Source organism: Perna viridis, chromosome 4, assembly GCF_037379345.1.
Source record: "Perna viridis isolate PV_CMFRI_1.1 ecotype Kerala chromosome 4, ASM3737934v1, whole genome shotgun sequence".
NCBI classification, from domain to species: Eukaryota; Metazoa; Mollusca; class Bivalvia; order Mytilida; family Mytilidae; genus Perna; species Perna viridis.
The window spans coordinates 32,599,083-32,624,426 of record NC_142448.1 but is presented as its reverse complement, the minus strand read 5'-3'; the positions used below and the strand labels follow the sequence as shown (position 1 = coordinate 32,624,426).

Sequence of the window (25,344 nt, the reverse complement as noted above, 5' to 3'; positions counted from 1 at the left end):
AACAAAACCCAAAGAATATATCCTTCTATTTGAGTGTGTTTTATTGAGCCCTTTCGTTTCTTACTTTTAAGTAATTGGTTTGCAGTCATTAGTTGATAAGAAAAAAATTGCGCGAAATAGACTTACCTCCCCTTAGTTAAATTTCTGTTATTTTTCGGTTTGTTTTTACATCATATTCAACTTTAATCATAAAATTAAATAAAATCACATGTTTATATTTTATCAGCATTTAAATACAATTTTCAAAACTTTTTTGCGAAATATTTGAAGTTCGAAACTCAACGCACCTGTCTTTGCTCCGAAGGTAAACATGCGGACGTCTCCTTGGGGACGTTTACTATTATAAATGGAAGAGGTGTTAACGTTCTATTATAGATCATGATTACGCTATTCATAGTCCATCAATATCCAATGACTACTTGATATTTCTGTTAAAATAGCCTTATTTATTTTCTGATCGAACAAACGGCAAATGCATATTTGTTCTGAATGTCCATAGCGAAGTTGTGTTTCACTTTACATGTGCAAGGATTATTTTTCACAGTTTGGAGTAGTTTGGGACTTTAAAGGTGTGGATCGTTTATCATTAGTATTCTGACCATATTTGCATTGATGTTAAGTACAGTATAGGTAAACTTAGCTTAGGCTCTCGAAATAAAGATATTTTTAACAATAACAACTTGGCCTTTCAAAATGGACAGTAAGCCTATATACATGGCAATTGAAAAGCTTAGGCTTTGTGAATGTAAACTCTAAAAGTTTATCAAACTATGTATGGAAAATAGTTAAGTTTTTGTTTCACATTGATTTTTTTTATGATTGTTACATGTACATGCATTTTTTTCTGAAAAAAAAATCAAAATGTTAATCATGATTTTGTGCAAAATATCTAGCTACATATATATTGTACATGTATATTGCACATATCTAGAACAGACTGGGATTACTACCCTTAATTTGATACAAAGTTTTGTCTAATTATTTTAAGTTTTATATGTAATTAAATTGCTTTATTGGGAAAAAAATTCTACCATATTCTAATTTGTATATGGTCTTTACTTTTTGTAGACAAATAACTTGTGGGATGTTTATATACATTGTAATTTCTACATTAGCCTTTTCATGCAAAGCTTAAAGTAATAACAAAAATGTAATCTGTTTTTTTTTGTTGGTGTTGCAGTGTGGGAAACCATTTTCCCCCCAACTTGCCATACTGGCTAGTGGAATATTGATCTTGCTAGCCAAATAGAAATTCAACTAGCCCATTTTTTTTTGGCTTTTTTTGTCTGTACATGTACTATCATCTGTTTTCTCTTTGATTTGTCTGTCTTCTACCTTTCTTTTTCTTTCTTCAACTATCTTTTCATTTGTTTCTAAATTTATCAAAAACTTTTCTATTTTCGAATATTCCCTCCTGTTGAAGTTTTTCAAGTACTTAAAGTACTCCATTTCTGAACTCATATTTTAAAAATAAAACTATATTTCAACAGATTCATCATTATGAAACAAGAAAGTGTTTATCATTTGCTTCTTGTTCATTTTTATTTTGACAATAAACAACTAATTTGCAAGGTAACATTTCATAAATTACCCAGATATTTTCGTTTGACCACTAATACGAGATCGGGACTGTTGCATAGGTTTGGCACATCCCGTTTACTGGAGATTAAAATGGCAGATCGTAAACAATGCTTGACAAGTCAAGAAAATTGTGCAAAATTCACTTGACATATTCAAGCTAAACTTCTTAATATGTAGGGAACATATTTTTAATATATGATGTTATGGGATATTTAACTAAATAAGTTGTTGGCCTTGGAACTTGCCAATCAAATGACGGTCGCCAGATTGACACATGTAAGCTCATGAGAACTCGCCAAATGACACATCTACTCATATTTGGCGAGCTGGCGAGCGGTGGTTTCCCACACTGTGTTGTTCTTTTTTGCAGTGTAACAAAATTACTAAGAATGTTGGGTAAATAAAATGCAAAAAAACATTATCTACATTTGTATACATGTACATGAACTTTATGTTTATTTTAATCTAGTTAATATCAATATTAAGTAATAATAAAATATTTGGAACTATTTGAACAGTTCCAAAAATCTCTATTTCTGTAATACAACATAGGTTGGACTGGTACAGTAATACATTACATAAACTCTTCTATCTTGCCATTTATAAGGGTTTTCATACATGTACATATATGTGCATACCCTGCCTCACAAAGTGCTTGGTATTATGTAATACCCTTTGAAAAGTTGAAAAGTGCATGTCCATCTGTCCATCCTGTAATGGTTTCTAGTCAAATTCCAGATGATAACTTTAGAAGATATTAAAGAATATTTTTTTCAAACTTTGTATAAATCAAGCTCAAATTTCAGTTTGATGGGACAATTATAACCTATTTATCATGTACATTTATATGTACATGTACAATTTTCAGTTGCTTTTGTTGAAGGGATCCAACAATTCATATAAATTGCAATTGGAATGTTTACCATCCCAGGAAGTATGCTAAAAAAAATTTATTACAAAGTATGAAATTAAAATTTGCGCTTTCATTCAAGATACATATACATTTAAAATTGATTTTTCTATGTATATATATATATAATTTGCTTTATACATTTTGAACGTCAACTTGATTACTTAAGACTTGTTGCCCCAGGTTGTTACATTTGCCAAAATGACCATTTTGAGCTGACATCAATAGCTCAATCATTTTTTCTAGATTGTGCCTCTTGGAACATTTTTATTATAGAATCAGGGTGTTTCAGGTTTTTTTTATCTTGCATGTTCCAATGCAGGGCTTAATAATGCCTGCAAATGCAAGCTTTAGACTTCCTTTATGTTGATACAAAATGTATTACATGTACATGTATTTTCAGTTCCTCTTAATTCAAGTCCTTTTTCAGTACAGATATAATGTGTTTGTTTTTGTATTTGTAAAACCCCTGCCCTATCAAAGCTGACAGATGTTCCATTCCCATGATACATTTGTAGGTTTTAATTGTGGTCCATTAATTTATGGAGCTTTGATTCAATATGTAAAATTGAGAGAAATTACATCTGGTTATGACTAAATATACATGTTAAGCCCCCCAAAAAATGATATGTCTGTTTCCTGCTACATGTACCTTACCTACTCTTTTTTTTTTTTTTGTGCCTACCCTACATTTTATGGCCATTTTGACTTAAGCAATGTTAAAGTCTAGACTGTTTCCCCATTAACTTAATATAAAATGCTTTTGAAAAATAAAATGAATTCCCTTCTTATGCTGGACTTGCCATATTTTTTTTTGCTACATGTAGTAGCAGGAAACAGGACTTATTTTTTTGGCCTAACCACCAAGACCACAATGTTTGAAACATACATGTACATGTGCCATGTCATGGGCTTAGGAGCAACATTATAATTTTTGTAATGTCTTTGAACAAATACTTTAGTAGGGATTTTATTGAAGTACATGTAATAATGAAAAATTAATGGAAATTTAATTTTAGAACACCCCCAAAAACATTGGTGCAACACAAATATCACACTTAAGTATTTTCCTGTGAAGCAAGTTTTAACAAATACAATGCATCATATATTAATTGTTCATATTTACATGTAAGCCTTATTTTTTTGTAAAAATTAATTTTCCTCAATTAAGTTTGGCAAGAATGATAAAAATTTTCCCATCACCATCATAAATTGTCCAAACTGAAAAGTGTTATGTAATGTAGATGTAACATTGAATTTGAATTATTTAAAACTGGTGCAAATGTATGCATTCATTTTAAATTTTCTGTAGGCAGTACTGCAATGTTACAAATGACATGGAATTTTACATTGATTTATTCATAAATACAATGTTTTATAATGAATAGTTTAATTCACTCTGCTGGTTAATAGTGAAATAATGCATTGTTTACATGTGAAGTTACCATTGATTTTAATGGCAACCATTTGAACAATAGAAGTGAGTGAAAGGAAATGAGACCATTTGTATAATTGTCTTTTAAAATGTCTACTTTTAGAAACAATGGGTAATCAATAAGCCAGTATGTTGGAGGTTTGTCAGTATCCTGGTAGTGTTTCAGTACTTCCAGAACCTGGCAATGAGGATATGGTTATATTAAACGATGACATGAAGCACTCTCGTGCAAATGTTGAAGTGTATGAGTATAACTTGGGACAGGCCCAACAGCTTCGCTGTGTCAACAGCACCAAGGCTACAGTCTGTGGGGAATGTGAGGCCTGTGTTCTAAATGGGAAGTTAATAGATATTAGAGAATGGTTCCCTAAACTTGGTGATCATTCAAAGAAACGTCTCATGCTTGGACTTCTGAGACGATTTCATAGTACGGACCTGCTTCATCAGATGGTAACATTACTGCATCCAATGATGTGTAAAGATTATACATATGCTAGAAGTAGAACATGTCCAAGTCTTCATGCAGATTCTTCAACATTGAGTTCTGATCGTGCACTTCCAACCAGCACAGTTGAAGAAAACATTGCTCACTATTGGAACTGGTTTGAAGGGGGAAATTACTGGACAAAGTCGAACTTTGCTTTTGCAGTTCTTCAGATGTGTGATAGTCACTTGTTACATACTCTAGCCGCTCAAGCCAGAACTTTACTTATCACAGAAGAAAAGGCAGCTTCTGGTGCAGAAGGTAAGCAATGATCATAAGAATGAGGTCCATCCAAAATTTTTTTAATACCTGTTGGATATTTAAATTTCAAAATTTTGAATTCTCACAATTTGAAGCTCCTTTCTTTACCCTGACATTGTCTACCATGCTGTATACTGGTACACAATTCATTATTTCTTGGATCTGTTTAGTGTAATTTTCAGTAGTCATTGAGTACTTTATTACTTGTGATTTAGAGTGTAGTACCTGTTACATAATTTTATGAGAATAAAGCTTGGTAGATTAGAAGTACTGAGTGATATTCTTTGTACTGGTACACTACACATAACCATTGTGCTAAATAACAAGACTTGTTGAGAAGTATTTGTAATCTGTAACTTTTGGAATTTGAAAAGAAGAGATGTTTCTTTGATGATGCAATGAAAATGTACTGATCAAGCTAGAACAAATGTGGGGATAGGGACACAATCAATGAAAAGGATGTATTTTAGCACATTTTGATTCAGGCAAAATGACTTGAATTTTCCCAGTTTCTTCTGCAATGCACACCAAAAATTAGGGTTAGGAGCTACATGTACATGTATGCTTCACTGTTACTGTTAGCAACTAGCTGAAACACTGCCATGTGCATTTTTTTCAGGTGAAAAAAACAACATTATAATTAAAAGCTGGTTTAGAGGCTTATAGATGAAATAAGAATAATTTGAGTGTAACTGTAGTGTAAATGTATGAAGAAGTCTCTTTTATGAAATATGTACCCATTGTATGGTAGAAACAAAACAAAAATTATTTGTAACATGTTTAATCACATTGAAATCAAAACTCTGAGAGAATGAAAACTGAGATGAAAATGAAGAAAATTAAGTATTTGAACAGGTTTTAATCACCAAAATAGTAAGTTGTATATATGGTTCTTCATGTAAAATAAAACTGCTTCCAGTATAACCGTGCATGTATGTACTTTAAAACACGACACTAAGGTATAGAGATATTAATCCAGCCTTTTAAAAACTGCCGATGACATTATTAAGGTCTCCAACGTGTTTACATTTGTTTGGTTGTTAAAATGTAAAGATAACGAAGGGGTTATCCGATGATAAAGAGGTTATTTTAATATTTCTTCACATTAGCTGAACATACATGTATGAATTTCAAAGCTTTAAATCGCTTTAGTAGTACTTTGAAAAATCCCACTCATAATTGCACTTAAAACGATATTAAATTTTGTGTTTGTAAAATTTATTATACTATTATACTTCTAGATGAGTTGGTTATGTTACCGATAAAATAAACAAAGAATTTCAAAATTTTGAATATAATAAATACATGTACTTGTGGATTTAAAATATTAAAAATGATGAAGACGTAAAACTAAAAGTTTTCAAGTAGAATTTAGACACAATCACATCAATATTCTTCTTGGTCAATAAAAATCAGATTTCAATGTTTTTAGTAGAAAATTGACATAGGGATTGATGTATAGGTTCACCGAAAACAGAACAAAAAGTCCCTGAAGTTTTTCAGTTCATACATGTATGCTACAGGAAGTCAGTCTTGGCTATTCGACATTTAAGTAATGATGAATCTTTCTTTAATATGATTGAAAATAATTGTGTGCATGCATGGTATGTGTACGTATTTGTTTTGACTTTTCTGTCAGTTAAGGTACATATATCATTTCTAGGTGACATTGTTAATATCTTTTCTAGTAACTTCATAACGACAAAATAAAAAAAAAAATCACTCATATTTTTAGTGACAGCCTTACCACTCAGCGGAAACATTTCAGTTTAATAGTGGGTTCATGTTAGTCATATACTACTGCTGTGAATTATTTCTACCGCACAATATTTTTTGGAATTTATTGACAAATGCAGGCGAATGTTTGAAGTTTTACCATAAGTGGGAAATATTTTACTAATACTAGGTATAGATTGTATCTGTGGTTAGTCAGATTGTTGAATATCCTTTGTCCAATGTTTCATGATCTCTTCATTTCAGTACGAGCTTATTTCATATAAATGCGAAACTAACTGCAATTTTTATCATTTTGGCCAACAGTTTTCATCAAGTGAATCCATGCTTGAAAAAAAAACAACAAATGTACATGTACAGTCATGTATTGTACTGGACTCAATGATTTCATGCTAGCACTAGTATTAAATGTAGGATTCTTTTTCTTTCTTAAGCAAAAAAAATGAATTGTTTTGGCCATAGTAACTTTTGACATACGCAATAAAAATAAAAACTGGAATTCAGGAATTATTGTGTGCATTTATTATTATGATTTTGTCCATTTATTTGAAAGTTTCAACATGCAATTTTGAGAAGTATCTCATCAGTAATGTTGAAAGTTTTTTTTGGTTTTTTTCTTTTCCAATTTTAAAATTGTAATTTTTTTTTACAATAACCACAATATTTACTGAATTATACATGTACATCTTTCACATCTCCATTACTCTTTTCTTGGCTCTCAGTTTGAAGATGTACATGTAGGTACTATTCAGTTTTAAATTTTTTTTCTTAAAACTTTTGATCAGCAAGTGATTGCAGATTCTTCTTATATATTATTAAAGTAAGTTTTTAAACCATGTTAAGTCTATAACACAAACCTCTTCAAAAGTTTTATGCTTTAGATTTATGACTTTACAGTTGATATCATTGAATCATTTCATGTTGAAAGTTTGTATCAGTGTTGTCATAGCTTTTATCAAATAAAAAAAACAAAACAGACTTATTTGAGATAATTTGGTGTTATTTTGATGGGATAGTTTATATGAGTAATATTGATCTGTCACTTTAATTGAATGCAGTTAAAAAGTTCTAATTTGTATTGAACAGTTTTATCATTTGCGTACATGTAGTTCAGTTTTGAGCTTGGTTAGCTAGTCAGCTTTAAAATAAATTAATTGTAAATCAATTGCCAGAAGATTTTCTCTTTTCACTTTTAAATCAATATTTGTTTTTTAGAGCTGTAAAAAATGGTAGCATATGTCATGTATGTAACTGCAGAACAATATATATAATGTTGGTTAACTCCAAAATATAGAAATTCCTAATTTTTCACATTTTCTGTCAAATGAATATGTTAATGGGTATCCTGTTTTTACTTTCATGTTCAAGGAAAAATGTGAGAAATTATTTTCATTACGGTATATATTTTTTGTCCAGTCTGAAAATAAGAAAAAAAAATTGTACACCACTATAAATACTTTGCTTACAGTAATAAATTTGCTGGTAATATGCAGCCCTTTTTGAAAGCCATTTCATTTGTTTGGTGGTCAACAGGACTACTTCAGAGATAAAACAGGTAGTCCACAGACTATAATAACAGTTATGTTCTTAGATCTTATGAAAAATAAGGCAAAATTTAGGTAGCTCATAGGACTACTATGAAAATTTTTTTAAGTAGTCCTCTCCAAAATTAGAGTGACACAGGACTACCAGACTACTGTTAGTGTCGATTCATTGAATTTAGAAAGCAGACTTTGATGGTGGGAAAGTTATTTCTTATATGGAGTTAAACTTTGGATACCTATGGTTTAAAAAAAAATCTTAGAACATTTGTTCTTCATGAAATTGTAAAATCAGCATGGTAATGTCTGTACATGTATATATTCATTATTCATTAATGATAAATGTACATTGTAATTATTTATGGTCATTTTCTAATTTTGATAGAATCTCTATACTTCATTGATTTCAATTAAACTTTCTATCAATCAGAAATTTTTATATGATAGAGATAGCTCATACTGTCAACAACATATTGAACCTAGAATAAGATGTGAATTTTACATTACTGAAATTAAATTATCTTATAGTAGGACCAATGTCTGATAAAATCATGTTGCAATAATCTTGAATTAATCCTTTGAGTAGTAGGAATTGACACAGTTCTCATGCTTATAAATCTAGCTTAAGAATAGTAATTTGGTACCATGTCAAATTCAGACTGGAAATTTCAATTGTTCAAAATTGAACTTTCAATCTTTCGACTTGATTCAACCCATTGTAATTTTATAGCTTTAGTATTTGATTTGTAAATGATTGTATTGTAGGTGAATGTGAAAAGGTGTTTGAATTCAGACTGATTTATATATACTCATTCCCTTTATAGTGTAAATGCAATGTCATCCCTAAAATTACCATACTCCTTTAAGAAAATACCTTGTAGATTGTCAGATGATTTGGTTTTCCATTTATATTTTACCCTTACTTTTAAGGTCACTTTGCCTTTCATATTTCAGTTAAACTGTTTTCAAATTCAAAAAGCACAAGTTTGATAGCTGAAAAATTGGTTGTTTATTTTCACTAGCTTCTTAAATACTAGGTCACTAAAACCATCAATCTTCACACGTCTCAGGTTAATATAAATTTACTTTTGACTGTGATGAAACTTGTTATATAAATGTATATATACATGTATATATATGTAAAAAAAAAAGCAGCTGAATTGAATTATTATCCTGAAACATCTACAGTTTGTGAAGTTTTGTGTAACAGAAACCTTTAAGAATTTGACCTATTAATAACTTCTGTGAGAAAAAAATTTAAGATAACCCTTTTCCATACATAACAGTTTAATTAAGTAATTCACAATAAATTATTTTTGATGATATCAAATTTAATTAATACATTCTTTGATGATTACCCCATTGAAACATTTACATACCATGTTTGAAAGCTAATAAATATTTCTGTTCTGGTGATTTAAGGTCCTTCAGGTTATTCATTGTTACATGTCTACCCCTTTATTGAAGTTTTCTCTCATTCAAATATTAATTATGATTTTTTTAATATTAACACAATGGTTTAATAAAGCAGGTGTAATCCTGACGTTCATTGTATAAAAATATAGACTCAACATAATCCAATAAGATTCCTATCTTCCTTATATATAAGCCAAGATTAAAAAGATTTCTTCTTTTAAATATGGCGGGCGGTCAAAGTTATCGGAAACCTTTGTCCTGATAATATTGCTCTTTATCAACGCATCAGCACAGTTTTGTTTAAGATTGTTAAAGGCACACGAATCAACCTCGCAACCATATTGTTAAAAAACAATTCCATTGTTGCTCTGTGTCCAATTGCTTCGTCACTCTGTCTGGTTTGATACAAGACTGGTAAAGAAAAGATATAGAATAAAATCACAATGAACATTGATTGTACTTTAGTTACATAATTCAAAATAAGAAGATCTGGTCATCTTCTTGTCATTTTTTGCTGATATTTTGAAATTCATTGCATAATCAACAATCTGCAACAAAAAAAATTTTCATTGACTCATAAAAAAAAGCAAATTATAAGACTTTTGTATAGTATGACAAAACTTAAATCAATCTAGGTCATCAGTCTACTGCCTGGTCTGTGATATTTATATTAACACTGAGCACCAACATGATATTTTTTCATTGAGTATTAAGAAGGCCATTTTGTATTATTATATTTGTTTGTAATACAAGTTTGACTAATGTAAGTATTATCTGGTCATCAGGTTTGAGTGTGTAACAGTGCATCCTTTGCCTTGAACAGAAAGAAAGGGATAATTGCACATGTAACTAGTTAAGTAAGTAGTTAAAGTGGCAAATCCAGAAATTCCAAAGAGGGGACCCACTTCTTTGATTTTCAGTCAACCAACCTTTTCAATCATAAAGCAGGGGTCCTGCCCTTACCCCCTCTCCCCACTCCCCCATGCAGGTCCCTAGGATCTATGTAGTTAATTGTGTTATACCCAAAAGCATTTACATTTAATTTGCAATGATATAAAATATCCTCTTGCAGTATGCCATGCTTAGTACCATGAAATGTACAGAAATTTTATTCTGTACATATATCTTTCTAACGATTTAAGTATGGTACAAAAATTACCCTCTTCACAGTTTAGGCAATGTGCTATTTTACTTAAGAAATCTAATGAAAAAAAAGGTAGAAAACGTTTCATGAAATGACTTTTTCTTAACACATACATGTGCATTCGAACTTTAAAGAACAGAAAATAAGCAGTTTTTGTAGATGAATGCAAGCATTTAATGATATAAAATTGGACTCAATTTGTACCATGATATTCTGAAGACTTGTAAGGAAGCTTTGTCATGACCAGTTGCATTGTGTTTCATAATTTCAGATGCGACTTTTGATAGACTCATTTTTCTTCTGTTTGATGGAATGTTGATTTATTGAGACTTGAACTCTTAGTATGGGGTATAATCTCCGCACGACATTGCATGCAACCTCTCTTTAAGATTATGTCACCTCTTAAATCTTGAATTTGTTCTTGATATCAATTTGCAGTTAAATAATGGTCTCCCTGGAGGAAAACACAATTAAATAAACTACATGAACATGTAGCGTGTGGTAGATTTAAAATAAAAAAAAGTAATTGCAAAAATTTACATTACATTTTGATCAAAATAAGCAGGTCCTTATATTTCATTTTAAGTAACTGTCTTTGTAAGGATCATGCAGAATCTGAAAAATGTGATACACCCCAAAAAAGGCTACATATTTTTATTTTTGTAATTAAGTTGTTTTATGGGTCTGTACTATGAAATGTGTAATTATTCATTCAAATCTGCCTGCTCTTAGGAGATAATCAACATTGAAAGTCCAACAGATTCTATTGTATTTGAGTGTCATTTACAGAGTTATATCCCTTAATTTTTAAATCTACAGTGCATTCTATACAATTTTTATCTCCTAAGAACACGGGTTGTATGAAAAACTGAATGTTAGTTTCTGTTTACTATGGCAATTCAAACAAAATATCCAAAAAAAAATATGTAGGCTTTTTACCCATGAATCACATTTTGCATGATACTTAGCTGGAGTGCTACTTAAATACTTAAATTTTCACCAATTATGTGTTATACTCTGTATGTTTATCTACATTGTACTCAGTTTAACCATATTTAATTAGAATGCATTAATTTTGAGGTGAGATAGAGGCGATTGGATGTCAATTTAGTTTGACACATAATGCTTGGTATTAAATATTGGAAATAAGTATTTGTTTTGGTGATTGGCGGCTTTAAATGCATCAAAGTATGAGCTTAAATTGATATTGAAAATTTAATGAGTATTTTAAAAAGTCATCAAAAATATTTCTTTTGTGCAGGTGATCATGTTTTTCTTAAATTTTCTCCAGCAGGTCATATTATACTCATAATCTCGAAATCTTAATCCCTAGTTCTGAATTTAATTGATAAGCCAACTAAAACTAATAAAATCTGTGCCAAGAACTTATTGAAAATTCTTCAAATGAATTGAGTCAAGTGGCAAGCTTGTAAAAAACGTAAAGATGGTGCTTGTAAAAAAATTGCACTCTCACATAAATTTTTTCAATCAAGTTTATTTTCTGTATTTTAAATTTTGTTATTTTTGTGAATCAGTATTCATTTTTTTATTTCATTGTTTTGATAAATTTTGCTTGTTTGTTCTGAGGTTTTGTCCATTATTTCAACACTGTAGATTTAGCAAAACAAAGTAGAAAGCATATTTGTAATTGTCTCCATATTTTGGAAGTACATGTGTCATGTAATAGAAGAAAGACTGTGATAAATGATTCTGATATCACATGCATACAGTCTTCAGCAAATTCATTAGCAGCTTGTGCAAATGAATTTAATGAATGAATGAATGAATTTACAGGAATGACTTGATTAAATTTAACTTGGACATGAGGTAATTAAGTAGCTAAAGGCACTGACTGGGTATGATTCAGATATGATTTTCTTCCACTTTAAAATGGAATTCAACTTTTTAAAAGCTTGACTTTGTAGCTCCAAATTTTTTTTATTGTATGTTTTAGCACTGATTTTGCCAATTTCCCCTTTTTTTGGAGGCTTTGTAAAATCTTGTTTGATGTATGTTTTCATTAATCTTGATTAGCATATGCAATGTTAATGTATAACATGTAAGTTTACAATTCAATATTATGTATTCTTACCCGTTTTTCTATGACAGATGATGACCACCTAGAGTCTTCTTCAATCTGTGAAACAGAATATTCCTACAGAACAGATGATCACCCAGAACTGGATCTACTCATAAGTCTTTCTCCAGATTATGGTGCACCTAAGCGACACCCAATCACAGGCAAGCGAATACGACAACCAAGAACCCAAATTGCTGAACAGTATGACTTTCCTGATGAATCAAGCCTGTACTCCCTCGATCCTGCTCTCATGGTTATACCCTCCTCAGCCAAGGCCCACTCAGGTGTTGCTCAGTTCAAAGACTTTATTAGATACCTCCCTGTTCACCTGGCTAAGTACATTTTGCGATTGCTTGATGAGGCATCACTACATGCAGCTAAGGATGTATCCCCTAAGTGGCAGGTTTTGGTCTCAGAGGTCAAAGTGGAATTGGAGCTGAATAAGAAACTAATGGAAGAGGTCATGTTGATGCAGGTAAGTTCATCGGTACCATATGTTGGTTGTTGTTATTGTCTTTGACTATAAAGTATAAGTAAGCTTTTGTGTAAAAAAAATTAACAAAATTTTCTTTTTCAAAGTCATAATTGAGGTAGTACCCATTTTGTGAGTCTGTTCACAATATTTCTAATGGAATTTTAGGGCAGTATTGCTGTGGGAGCCATTGTTGATAGTGAATCATGGAAGGTATCAGTATTAAATCATTTGATTATAAGGAAATGGGATAGAGGTGGGAAAAAATGTTAAATGAATTTTTATGGAATTTATAGCATATAGATAATTTTTTAGTTTTTAACATTATTTCTGTTTGTATGTAGTTGGCCTCAGCAGAGATTTGGTTTAGGGGTTAACTATTAAAAGGATAATTAATTGGGAAGAGTGAATAAATTCGATCAATAGTGGTGAAGAACACCAATGATTTAATGAGTTTGTGGAACTTGTTCTGTGCACAAGTTAAATCTGAATGCGTTCTTGGTATGAGTGATCATATTTTGGTTATTCACGATAACCAATTGATTATCCTATTTATTATGTAGATTACTTCCATTATTTATTGCTATTTTCAACATAAATTTTAAATTTTGTGAACGGTGGATTGATATTCGTGTTGTGACATTTTGGCGGGAGAAAGTGCGACAGTGAAATTACTGATTTTATTTCAGTGTGAGTTATCGAAAATTTTTACACGGGGAACATTCGGTAAATCACTGCTATCTATATAATAAATTATTGGTCATACATTCAATTGAGCATTAATATATTTTATTTCCAGTTAGTTTGGTATTTATTTCAGGCAGTAGAGTCAGTGGTAAAGGGATACTTAGAATTATTATTAGCTTCTTTCAACTTGTGTTAGATATAGATCAATGGTCAATGATGCAAGCTTTGGAATCAGGCATTTGAAATTTCTCCTTCTTTAAAATTGGTTTTTAGAAAAGAATTTGTTTATGCTTGTTCAGGGGCTTGGTACCAATGCATTATATGTCATTTTTTCCATTTAACAGTTAAGATTATCCACAATTTTGTTTTTAAAACTGTGCCACTGGCTTAGTTGTCCAATTACATGTAATGAAGGTTTTATTTTTGTGGGGATGGACCAGCATTGAGGATCTCGTAAAACTTAATAAGCTTACATTGCAACTTTTAAATTGAGATTATATGAAGTATAAGTTGTAAAACAAAATACATTGAAGAGACAGTTAAAAAAAGTATTTTTTGCATGGTACCCACTTCTCCTAGCTTCTCAGAGACTTTAGATTTAAAATGGTCTTTTGTAGTTCATATTAGTTGGTGATTAATGATACTTTTGAAGATAAAATTGCCTTTACAAATGGATGACTCTTTGAAAAACTTTGATAAATTTTAATTCAATGAGGACTGAATAATGTGAGTGCAGCTTGCAGCAAAAATAGCTTAAAAGACTGACCTTGATCAGAACTATTTTAACTACATTGTATATGATTCTGCTATCAGAGCTTGCAATTCAGGATTACTTATGTAGCAAGATATGGAGGGATGGGTCTTTGATGTAGCAAGAAATGGAGGGATGGGTCTTTGATGTAGCAAGATATGGAGGGATGGGTCTTTGATGTAGCAAAATATGGAGGGATGAGTCTTTTCATTGAGTTGAAATTTACCACATAACTAGCTACTTCCTTTATTGTACATGTTCATTTGAATTTTAATTCACTTCTTTAATTGAATGATAAACAAAAATGGTTACAAAGAATCCCAGCTTCCTGTTCTTTTAAAGCACTATTTGATTTCACTTGATACTTTTGCCAATACTTAATACATGATTACTTACATCTTTCAGTAATGTATAAGGCTACCAAATCATCACTCATGATATTTCATGTAGCTTTTATAAGGTTGACTGCTTTTATCATTCAGTCATTATTTTTTTGTTAGGGAGCCTCAGCTCAGGGTGTAAACCACGAGTATGCCAAGGATATAGATGTTCCAGTCCCGAACCTAATCCCAGGCACGCGAGACGTGATTACTAACAACCAAGAAGTGACTTACAATCCTGACTACAAGACAATGATGAACTTTGAGACTGGTTACAGTGGTATATCCACCAGGCACGCTATCATTGAAGAGAGGAACGTCTTTTGTGGGTCTTACTATGTACAAATTATGTTGAAGCTGTAAGTAGCTCATGGAAACCTGGCAATATAAATCCTTGATACCAATTTGTTACGTCAGTTGTCATTTAGTATAATTTCCTAGTCTGGCTAGAATATATCAGACCATTCTAGATGATTATTAAATTCTGTCACATATCAGCACAGCAATGGTATTTTAGACTGTACTCAATCGAGACCACTGTTTTCCCACCTGAAATCAGAACAAGCAACAAAATTTTAATATTGCCATCTATATTGATGATCATTACCAAAAAAAGGTATTCAAATTTTTATCTTAAAACATATTTAAACCCCTCTATTTTTCAGAGATGATCCTCACCGAGTGTTCCATACAGATGGAGGTGAAGTAATAGTAATAGGTTCTAAAGACAGGAAAATCAGGTTTATAGAAATGGAGAACAGACAAGAATTAGATCTGAAGATATCAGGACATGCAGGAAGTATAAAATGTCTACATCTCAATACAGAGGAGAATTATGTTCTCAGTGGCAGCTATGACACCAGTATTAGGTATATTTTTAAGCTCTAAACTTGGAGTAGCATTTCAGAAAATAACTTAAGTATTTCTATCTGTTTCTTTTATTCTATGTCCTATGAAGTTTTTTCCAAACAAATATTTTGGCTGGTTTGTTGACAGATGTAAAATTAAAAAGTATTTCATCAACTTTTTTGCTGTTCTCATTTTCAATGTCAAGTTAATGTCAATCAGGATTGTTGATGTTGGTTTTAAAGAATATTTCTTCGATAAAGGAAACACTAATAGTTATACCTCACTTCAATGACAAACAACAGAAAAATAGATGTTGGTAAGTTTTTTCATGAATTATGAGTATCAACAAATGAACATCTTGTTGTCTATTAAATGTTAATATTTAAGTATCATTCTTGTACATTAATAATTTTTAAAGAAAATGGAGTACTAAGGATGGGAAATGCCAGAAGATATTCAGAGGTCACAGAGATACAGTGTTGTGTATAGAAGTTGTAGAAAACCTGCTGTGTTCAGGCTCTAAAGATGGTGCTTGTAAAAGTAAGTATAAACATTAGAAACAGGCTGACAGATAGCTTTCAAACTAATGTTACAGAGCCATTCAGGTATGTTATAAGAAGTGAAGAAATAAATAAGAATAACTTTTTTAAAGTAAAAAAATAAAGTGCGGACTGGTGTCATGTATATCATAAGGTTATGACTTTCTATTCTGACAGACAGTTAGACAGACAGGCGATGTTACTTAGAAAATGGGGTTGGTTTGTTATTATGAATACAAGTAATTTCATCAATAAAATACAAACCTGTCGAAAAGTGAGGTGGAAATTCACAAAATGCTAAATAAAGTCCAGAATTTATTTAGTGCATTATGCAAAAAAATACCAAGTAAAACAGGATCAGACTATTTAGCTAAATTTTAACAAAACATACTGGAACAGTTAAAAACTTTCTACAATTTTAAGGCTTATGGTTTCTTTGCAAATACTGTGGACCAGTAATTTTCTCTTTTGCCTTATTGTATTTCTTTATTGTGTTCTTTTAACTTGCATCAAAGTTTGACATGTTGATTAAGGAACAATTCCCATTCAATCAAAACTAATCAATGCAGTGGATTATGAAGTGTTATTAAGTTAATCATGCAATAAATATGGTTTAAATCTAATTAGAAATCAGCCTAGAGGACTAGACTAACTTACATATAATGTAGACATTGTGTTCATGTCTTAGAGGGTTCTAACACCTTCAACAAGGACATTTCTTAAGTGCAGTTTTCATTGTTTATGGATTTGGAGGGTTTAGAGAGAATTGAGAAAAGCTGTCATTGCATAGATATGTATTGATTTGTGGTCTTTTGTAATAAGTGGTTGGTTCAGTGGCAATTTAGATATGAAATGGTATTTCACATGAAGAAAATCTTTATAATCTACACCAACAATGTTGAGAAATGTAGATTTTCAGCCTTTTTTTACATCTATCATATCTCATATTCAGATATAAAGAAAACCTTCTAAGGAAAATGAGTTAAAAATCATTATGAACAATATTTTACTTGAAAATCATAGTCACTAATTCTTTTGAATGAATTTTTTTTCATGCCTAATCAGTAATGATATGTATATTTTTATAGAAATTATTTTCTGAATACTACCTTTCCTTTTTGTCTACTGTGGAAATAGAAATTTTAGCACCAAGAAAAAATATTACATTTACATGTGTACATTTTGTACATCGATTTACCATAGTAACCATGGTCAGTAGGAATTTTCGTTTCCTCTGAAGTAGTGTTTGAAAGAAATGACATAGGAAATTTAATTGAAAGCTAGTAACTATCTGAAACCCATACAATCTCACTCTCTCTACCACTTACTTGATAATTGGTAACAAAATTGACTGTCCGTGGGTTTCCACCTGAGGCATCTATAACTATCTTAGCCATTTTCTATCAAAATAGAGAAACCTGTCTGAAGCAAACCCTGAATAATCTGAAAACCTATTTAAACCAGATTCAGTTTAAAGACCCGACCCTTAAATCAATTTGAATGTATTCTGAACCTTGGTAAACTAAACACTTATCTAAACCAAACCAAAGTCCAAAAGCTGAGTGGTTTCACTGTATTACATTATCTGAATTAAGTGTAAGTGTTTGTTAAGAATCAGGAAAAATGGGAAAAATCAGAAACATGCATGTCAAAATCCCACCGATGTAACAATATAATTTCACTTAATGTTGCTTTTTCTATTTAAAAAGAGAATCTGACAATTTGATATCACTCAAGGATGCTTTGTCTATTTCAAAAGGCAGTAATTTGATCTCTGCATCACTAGCTTTGCTCAGAAATTTTACAATTGAATGTTAGAAAAATGAGGGTTTTGGCAGAGTTACCTGCCCTTGAAATGTTCATTTTCAGTACATTTCAATGAAATTGTAACTCAATGCACCAACATGATATGGAACATATTGTCTTTTTTCCTTAATTTGGATGGTGCAAAGAGTCAAATTACACTATCAAAATGGTGTGTTTATTCATACCATGTTTCACCCACTGCCTGATTCTTACAGAGACTGACACTTAACAACTCAAGAAGAGTTTCTAAGATACATTTAAACTATTGTCATATATAGTAGCGATGCAATTAAAAGGCTATAAAGTATAGCATTTGTTGTAAAAGAATAATTCTACAAAGTATGCTTTGTATTTGAGAAGTTTTTGAAACTGTCAATGCTGAGTTAGATTGATTTCATTCAAATTGTGTTTACTTTAGAAAAGGTACCATTTAGTGTGGACATAATATATAATATACGGGGGATGACTGATCACTTTAATGTTGACTCAAACTTAGAATTGTTTTACTATGTTATTTAACTGTTCAACTCGTACTTGAAGGTTACCAACTTATATATATCATTTTCTTGACACAAACATTAATGTTTAAGTCTGCTATTATAGTCTAAGCATTGGTCTTAAGACAAATTTTTCCTGGTGTAAATGTTTGTTATAGTTTTATTCAAGTTCTTTTTTAAAAGCAAAACAAACATTATGAGAGGAATGAATGTTATTAGTATGCCGAAAGATGACCAATGACCTCAATGAAATTGGTCAGACTAAATTGTTTAGCTTAAATTTAACTTTGCATTTGTTTTCTTTAAACATTTCTTAATGTATTTTTTCTTTAGGCATGATATCTATAAGCAAGTTTAACATTCAGTGATTGTTGATAAATATTTACACACTTTCTTATGTCTGTTCTATTATGGAATTGATATATTATGCAGCTTCAGTGTAATTGTACATGTATGATGGGTTGTTCTGTTTGTTGGACTATCCTCTTTGGTCTTACATGGTCCTGTTTCCTGCTGTGGTTGTTGGTACTTATGGACCCTTTTTCAATTAGTCTCAGTGGTTTTGACTCAGTTCTAATAGCTCAAAGTTTTCCCCACAGTTACCTTTATTCAATAAAGTCCACAATACCTATGTTTATTTCACAGAGTTTTTTTTTTCGTTCATCTTGCAAATTCATACAGTAATATGTATTTTTAATGAGAAGCTATTAATATGCTTTGAAAAAATCATCTTATAATTTGTTTACTTTTTATTTTACATAGAAATATATATGGTATATATTCTTAAAAGCCACTAATATGGGGGAGATAATTGGCATAAAAATTTACCACAATTGGAAATTTTAGTTTTCTTTTAAATGAAAAGAAAAAAGTTGAATAACCCCTAATATTTTTTATTTAAATATGAAAGAGTACCTGGTAAGTATTCTTTTAAGGTTTCAAGAAATTCTATCAAGTTGTGTTCTTTTCATTTGTCATGAAAAAGGGGAATAACCCCCCATATGAAATGTATAAAATTTTGTTAGATAAACGTTTCACATTAAGACTTGATTATCTCAACATCAGATTTGGTGACCATTGTTTTTAAAGTACTAATTCAAAACTATTTTCTTCAAACACCTGTGAGAAAATTAGCAAATCTATTGACCTAGGTATTATTAACCTCCAGCAAAGAACTATGGATGGTAGGGTAATTATCAGGGGTATGATATCCTATTTAATTCGGCAAATATTTTAGAATAACAAATTGATTTTTTGTTTTACAGTATGGAGTATGCAGACTGGTAAATGTATCTCCAACCTGCGTCACAGAAGTCCTGTGTCAGCTTGTGCCATGTCTACAGAAATGGTCATTACAGGATGTGAAGATGGTACAGTTAAAGTCTGGGATCTCAAGTCTGCTGAACTTGTAAAGGTTAATAAGAACATCTTTGTAGTCTCAGATCTTAAGCATAAACCTTTTTGTTAAGGGTAACTGGAGTATAGAAATGGCAAACAGGACATAATATATAGAAATGATAAAAATTGCAATGGTAAAAACTAGAGTTATATTTCAATAATGTGAAAGTACTATTGTTCAGGGAGTACCAATTTTCACGGTTTTTGTAGGTAGGCCAAACCACAAAATTTGGGTTCCCAACGAATAGTAGATTCCCATTGATGTGTATACTGAAAACTTCAAAACCATAAATTCAATAATCCACAAACTTGTGTTTCTTTCCCGATCCATGAAAATTGGTACTCACGAATTAAAGTACTTTCACTGTAATATTAAACTGAGAATAAGTCAGTAGGTTGTATCATCAGGTTTTCAGTCACTGTGGAATTTCCAATTGGAACTTCATGAGTTACTATTATTTGAACTTTAACTTGGACAACATTATAGAAAAAAAGCACTACTGGTCTGTTATTTGAGTGCACCAGTTTCATGAAATGTTAAAATTATTCACAGTATTCAGATTTAAATGGTAACAAAATTTTAATTTTTTTTAATATGACATATTATAACAGTTGCTCTTTCATTTTTTAAACTTTTATTTCCAGACATTGAAAGGTCATGATGACCAGATTACAGCTATACAGTTTGACAAATGGCACATAATAACAGGCAGCAAGGACAGCTATTCCAATGTATACAGTGCTCAGGGATACCATGATCGTATTCTTAATGCTTTGAAACACCCACAGTAAGTGTTAACTGTATTCTATTCCAATGTATACAGTACTCTGGGATACCAAGATCTTATTCTTTATGCTTTAAAACATCCACAGGGAGTGTTTGCTGCATAAGCATAATGTTTTCAGGAGAAAAAAAATCAGCCATAGTAATACAAACAAGTGCTATCTTTAAAAAAAGATAGCCGATAGTAAAATTTTGTTTTTTTTTTTTCACTTCAAATTTTCTACATTTCATTAAAAATACAATGTAATAACACACGATACACTATTTCAGTTTTGGCTACTTAGTTATCAGCATTTAGCCAATCGAGAAAAAGAATTACACCTATGTGACTAATGTTTCCATTGAAAAGCGTTTTTGAGGTCAAAGGGTAAAAAGTGCACTTTACCAACTGATTCATTTTGAAAACAATCTTTAATTCAGCTTTCTTTTAGTCATCATTTTTTACCTTATTTTTTCAGGGCAGTTTTATGTTTGGCATTTATGTACCTCCGTGTAATAACAGGATGTAAAGATGGGAGATTAAGAATCTGGAACATGGTCACAGGACAGTGTTGTCGTATCATGAGAGGAAACAGCCAGAGTGACCCAATTAGGAGTATTGTTGCTATTGGTGACAGGTACATGTGTATTATTTTATGCAAATCTAAAATATCAAGGAACATTTTTAATCTAATACATAATTTAGTCAGTAGGTTATTTATTTTTATCCCCCTAATTATGTTTAAATTGGCATGATTCAGTGTGCTTAAGGATGAGGAGACCTTTAAACATACTAGCATGGAGAAAGCATTGCTTTTAAAAAAATTACATTCAAGCTCAATTTCTTTAGAACCCTGTGCTGTAAATTGTATTAATGAGAAGCAATAAAGTATGAAAAAGTTTCTTAAAAGACTCATGAATACAGATACATGCACATATATGTACTGCATCAGAAAAAATGTAATTTATATTGAATTGGAAAGATTTACTTACAAACTTAATATATAGAAAAAGCTTCCAATTTTTTTTAACTGTTTTTATTATGTACCTTAGTTTTACTATTACTTGGTGTTCAAAGATTTCAATTAACAAGCTAAAGAATAAGACTTCATGCATTCTATTTTCCAGAATAACTTTAAATACAGACAAGAATCTGTTGGTGCTCAGTTTTGACCCTCCAAACTGGGATTATACATTAGAGACTGACAAAGTACCTTCTTTAGTACCATATAGCTCATATTCTGATGCTCCAATACGCCAGAGAGAATATTCATACATTCGCGCCTGCAGGATGCAGAAGGCTGGTGCATCTAATACAAAAATTCTCAATCGTAGCCATACTGTAGCTTCAGCTGATCGTATGTATGAAGGATTTCCTCAGAACCGATTCCGAGCTGCTCAACTGCCACACAGTGCCAAGAGTCTTAGTAAGCGTAGCATGCAAAGTGCTAAAATGATTCAGGCTCATCCTTATGCGGAGTCTGGATATGAAAGTGGTGGAACCCAGACTAGAATGGAATCTCGAATGGCTAGTTCTGTCATCTCATCTAAAAAATCAGCAGTCTCCATGCCAATTCACCCACCTTTTCCTAAAAGACCTCAGACTCTTAAATCAGAATATAGTGTTGTCATAGCAACAGATAAACATGATGATGAAGAGGAGGAAGATGAGATAGAATTACATCCATCTTTGATTAAGCGTCGTGTATCTTGGGCTTTTGATAAACCACTCATTCCAAAATCTAAAGACATTTCATTGTCAGAAACTAAAGCAATTCTCAGGTCACAAATTAGGATGAAAGCTGAAAGTGTTGTTCCTCCTGACTTTATTTACTTGACTGTTAATGCAATTCAGAACTCAATGCAACCTTCAGATTTATCAGCAAATACTGCAAAAAATATCAGAGATATGAGTTTGAGGTTGAAAGAAATTCAGAAGAGGCCATCTTCATCTCCAGGAAAAATTGATCCTAGAACTAAAGTTCCCTTTGATGAATTAGGACTTGAGAAGTTGGTGCCTAAAGCTGAGGAAACAGACACTAGAAGTGTGTCAGAATTTTCAGAAACTAAGTCACTGAAATCTAAAAAGAGTACAAAAGAGGGTGTAACTTTACATGGACCTGATAAAGAAGTGTATTCTACACAATGTGATATTATTCCAACTAAAGTTAAGATGCGATCAAGTCTTCATCCAAAAGGTACTAAAAAGACTGTACCAAATGGGAGAGTTATCAGGCCTGTATCAGCATCTGCCTCTAGAAGACACCCTCCTCCCGAAGAGGACAATTGTAGACCAATTACAGCACCTACCCTCAGACGCCCAGGCACTGTATTTTCTGTCCCTTCAACCATTAGTCCTGCTATGCCTGGAGTTGCCCCTCCTAAAAGACCTGATGGAATATCTTCTACAGCTCATGAAACTAACATTGTTCCCATGTGTATGTACCCACCTAACATGAAGGAGAAACTTGCTCGCTTGTTGAAAGAGAAACGTGAGGCCTTAGGCCATGACATACAGAGAACACGTAGTGAGTCTTGTTTGGGTGGGAAAGTAGGTCAGTTTAGTGATCCTTTAAGGAGCCATGTAAAATTTGAACTTAGGACTTATGAACAAGAGAAAGAATTTGTAGATTCAATAGAAAAAAATAATTCTGAGAAGCGTCAGCGAGAGGAGGAAGAACAAGAAAGAAAAAGAAGAGTAGCATGGTTAAATAGGGCTAAATCAAGTACCAGAGAAAGGCCAAAAACTGTGTCCTAGGTTTTAAAGATATTTTTAATGTAGTTCACCATCTGTGTTAATTACTTTTGCCATAGGTTATAAAAAATATTTTCGTATCTTAATTAAGACATGTTTTTTTTTTGTTTTTTTTTGGGGGGGGGGGGGTTAACCAATTCTAATTCATGAATTTATTTCTATGAAGCATTTTTATGGCTATTTTACTGCTGAACATATTTAATAGATTCTATTTTCCTTTAAAATGTAGTGTATCCTATCAAAATGAAAATCTGATGTATTTCTTACAGTATTAGTATCTATATTGTTTGTGTTCAGGGTGAAATTGCTTTCAGGTGGTATACAGTGTATATGTTTGATTTTTTTAATGCACAAAGTTTGCTGATCATGCTGAAGGAAAAATTGTACTTTAAATTTAATTGTATTAATTCTATATAAAGATATTTTAATCTATCAGGGATGATTTTACAAGGTCAACAGACGAAGTGGAAATTGTAACCTGAAAATCCAGATTTGAAATAGCGGAATTTTCCTAAAAAGTGGAAAAATCATCTCTTATCTATTTACACAAAATACTCCTACCACAAAAATGCACAAAGGGGTGGTAATTCAATTCTTTGTGGTTTTACTCAAAATGCAAGCTAACTTCATCAGTTCTGGCCTGACTATAGTTTTGATGCTTGCATTGTTTCTCTTCTCTCCAAGATTTTTTTTTTTTTTTAATTTTTGCATTGCTTTAAATTTTAAGAAAAAGAATAGTTTAAAAGCAATATACTTACAGTTGTGATATTAACAAAGGAACACAAAGAAAGTAATCAAAATTTGTGAAATAATTTTTGTTTTCAAAAATGCACATAGTAGTTTAATATAGAATGTACAATTAGATTTGCAAGTCTTTAGTGCTTACTCAAGTAAATCATTCTTTTTCTTTTCCAGTTACAACATCCAATCACATTCTGTTGTGCTAGAATGTTCTCTTGAAAGTATTATGTTTGTGTCAAATCATTATGTGCCTCTTTCAGTGGTCGAACTACTGCTGTTAATGTACTTGCTCATTTAAAGCCTCTGATGAATGGAAGTTTTATCAAATCCCTTTTCCTGCTTTGAAATGTAAGCTTATAAACTCTGTTGAAAGTTTAACATTTTAGAGTTATCAACTTTTAAGAAATATTTATGGATTTATTATATTTAAGAAACTGTCATATGGTGTTACTTTAGGGTTTCAAGTATGACCTACATAGTTTGCATTTTTTTCATTTTAACAATACAAATAATTACTTAGAAAAAACTTTTCACATTCCTACAATTAATTCCATACTGTTGAAAATAGGACCTATGGCCTTAGACTACGTAAAAAAATATGAGTTGATTTCCTGGATTTTTTTCCTATTACTACAATAGAGTTATCTCCCTTTGCCATAAATTTTTGATTTTTGTTTCTATTTAAAAAAAATATAGAATAAGGGAGTATTCAAGGTCATACCATAGGTCAAAATTTATCACGAGTTTATGAGAACCAATAATTATTTTATCATGGCCTTGTATTCTACAGTAGTTGTGCAATTGTACTAGATAGTGTGATAAGGTATTTTGTTTTATTGTAGTTTTTAATTATTTGAGGTTTTTTTTCTCATCAATTTTAGGGTCAGAATATGTGATACAAATCATACAATGCACAATTGGTTTTTAACAACTTTTTATCTCAAGTTGTATGATATACAGGAGAGTGCTTTGTTTACAAATTTTGCCTAGCTGTGATATATGGATATTGTGCCTTCATGACTTGTTATAAGTTTTTGCTGCTTTGAGAGAATTGTTTATGATTTTCAAATTTGTTCTATGGCAGTATTTTTTTCAAATAATTATACTCTTGAAACATTCA

The 25,344-nt window shown here is 31.3% G+C and overlaps 1 protein-coding gene across 2 annotated transcripts; it reads left to right on the top strand.

Annotated features, from left to right (window-relative positions):
- Positions 1–309: 309 nt before the first annotated feature.
- On the top strand, positions 310–25,344 carry LOC148619795 (F-box and WD repeat domain containing protein 10B-like). Of its 2 annotated transcripts, XM_088580071.1 has the most exons (11): positions 310–569; positions 4,030–4,671; positions 12,616–13,061; positions 13,879–13,893; positions 14,997–15,235; positions 15,542–15,745; positions 16,144–16,265; positions 19,833–19,981; positions 20,611–20,753; positions 21,208–21,366; positions 21,857–25,344. In XM_088580071.1, exons 2-11 carry the CDS (start codon positions 4,056–4,058, stop codon positions 23,484–23,486), a joined length of 3,723 nt encoding a protein of 1,240 aa, XP_088436197.1. In that variant the 5' UTR covers positions 310–569; positions 4,030–4,055; the 3' UTR covers positions 23,487–25,344. The 2 variants fall into 2 exon arrangements, with proteins under 2 accessions (XP_088436197.1, XP_088436198.1); XM_088580072.1 differs by lacking the exon at positions 13,879–13,893.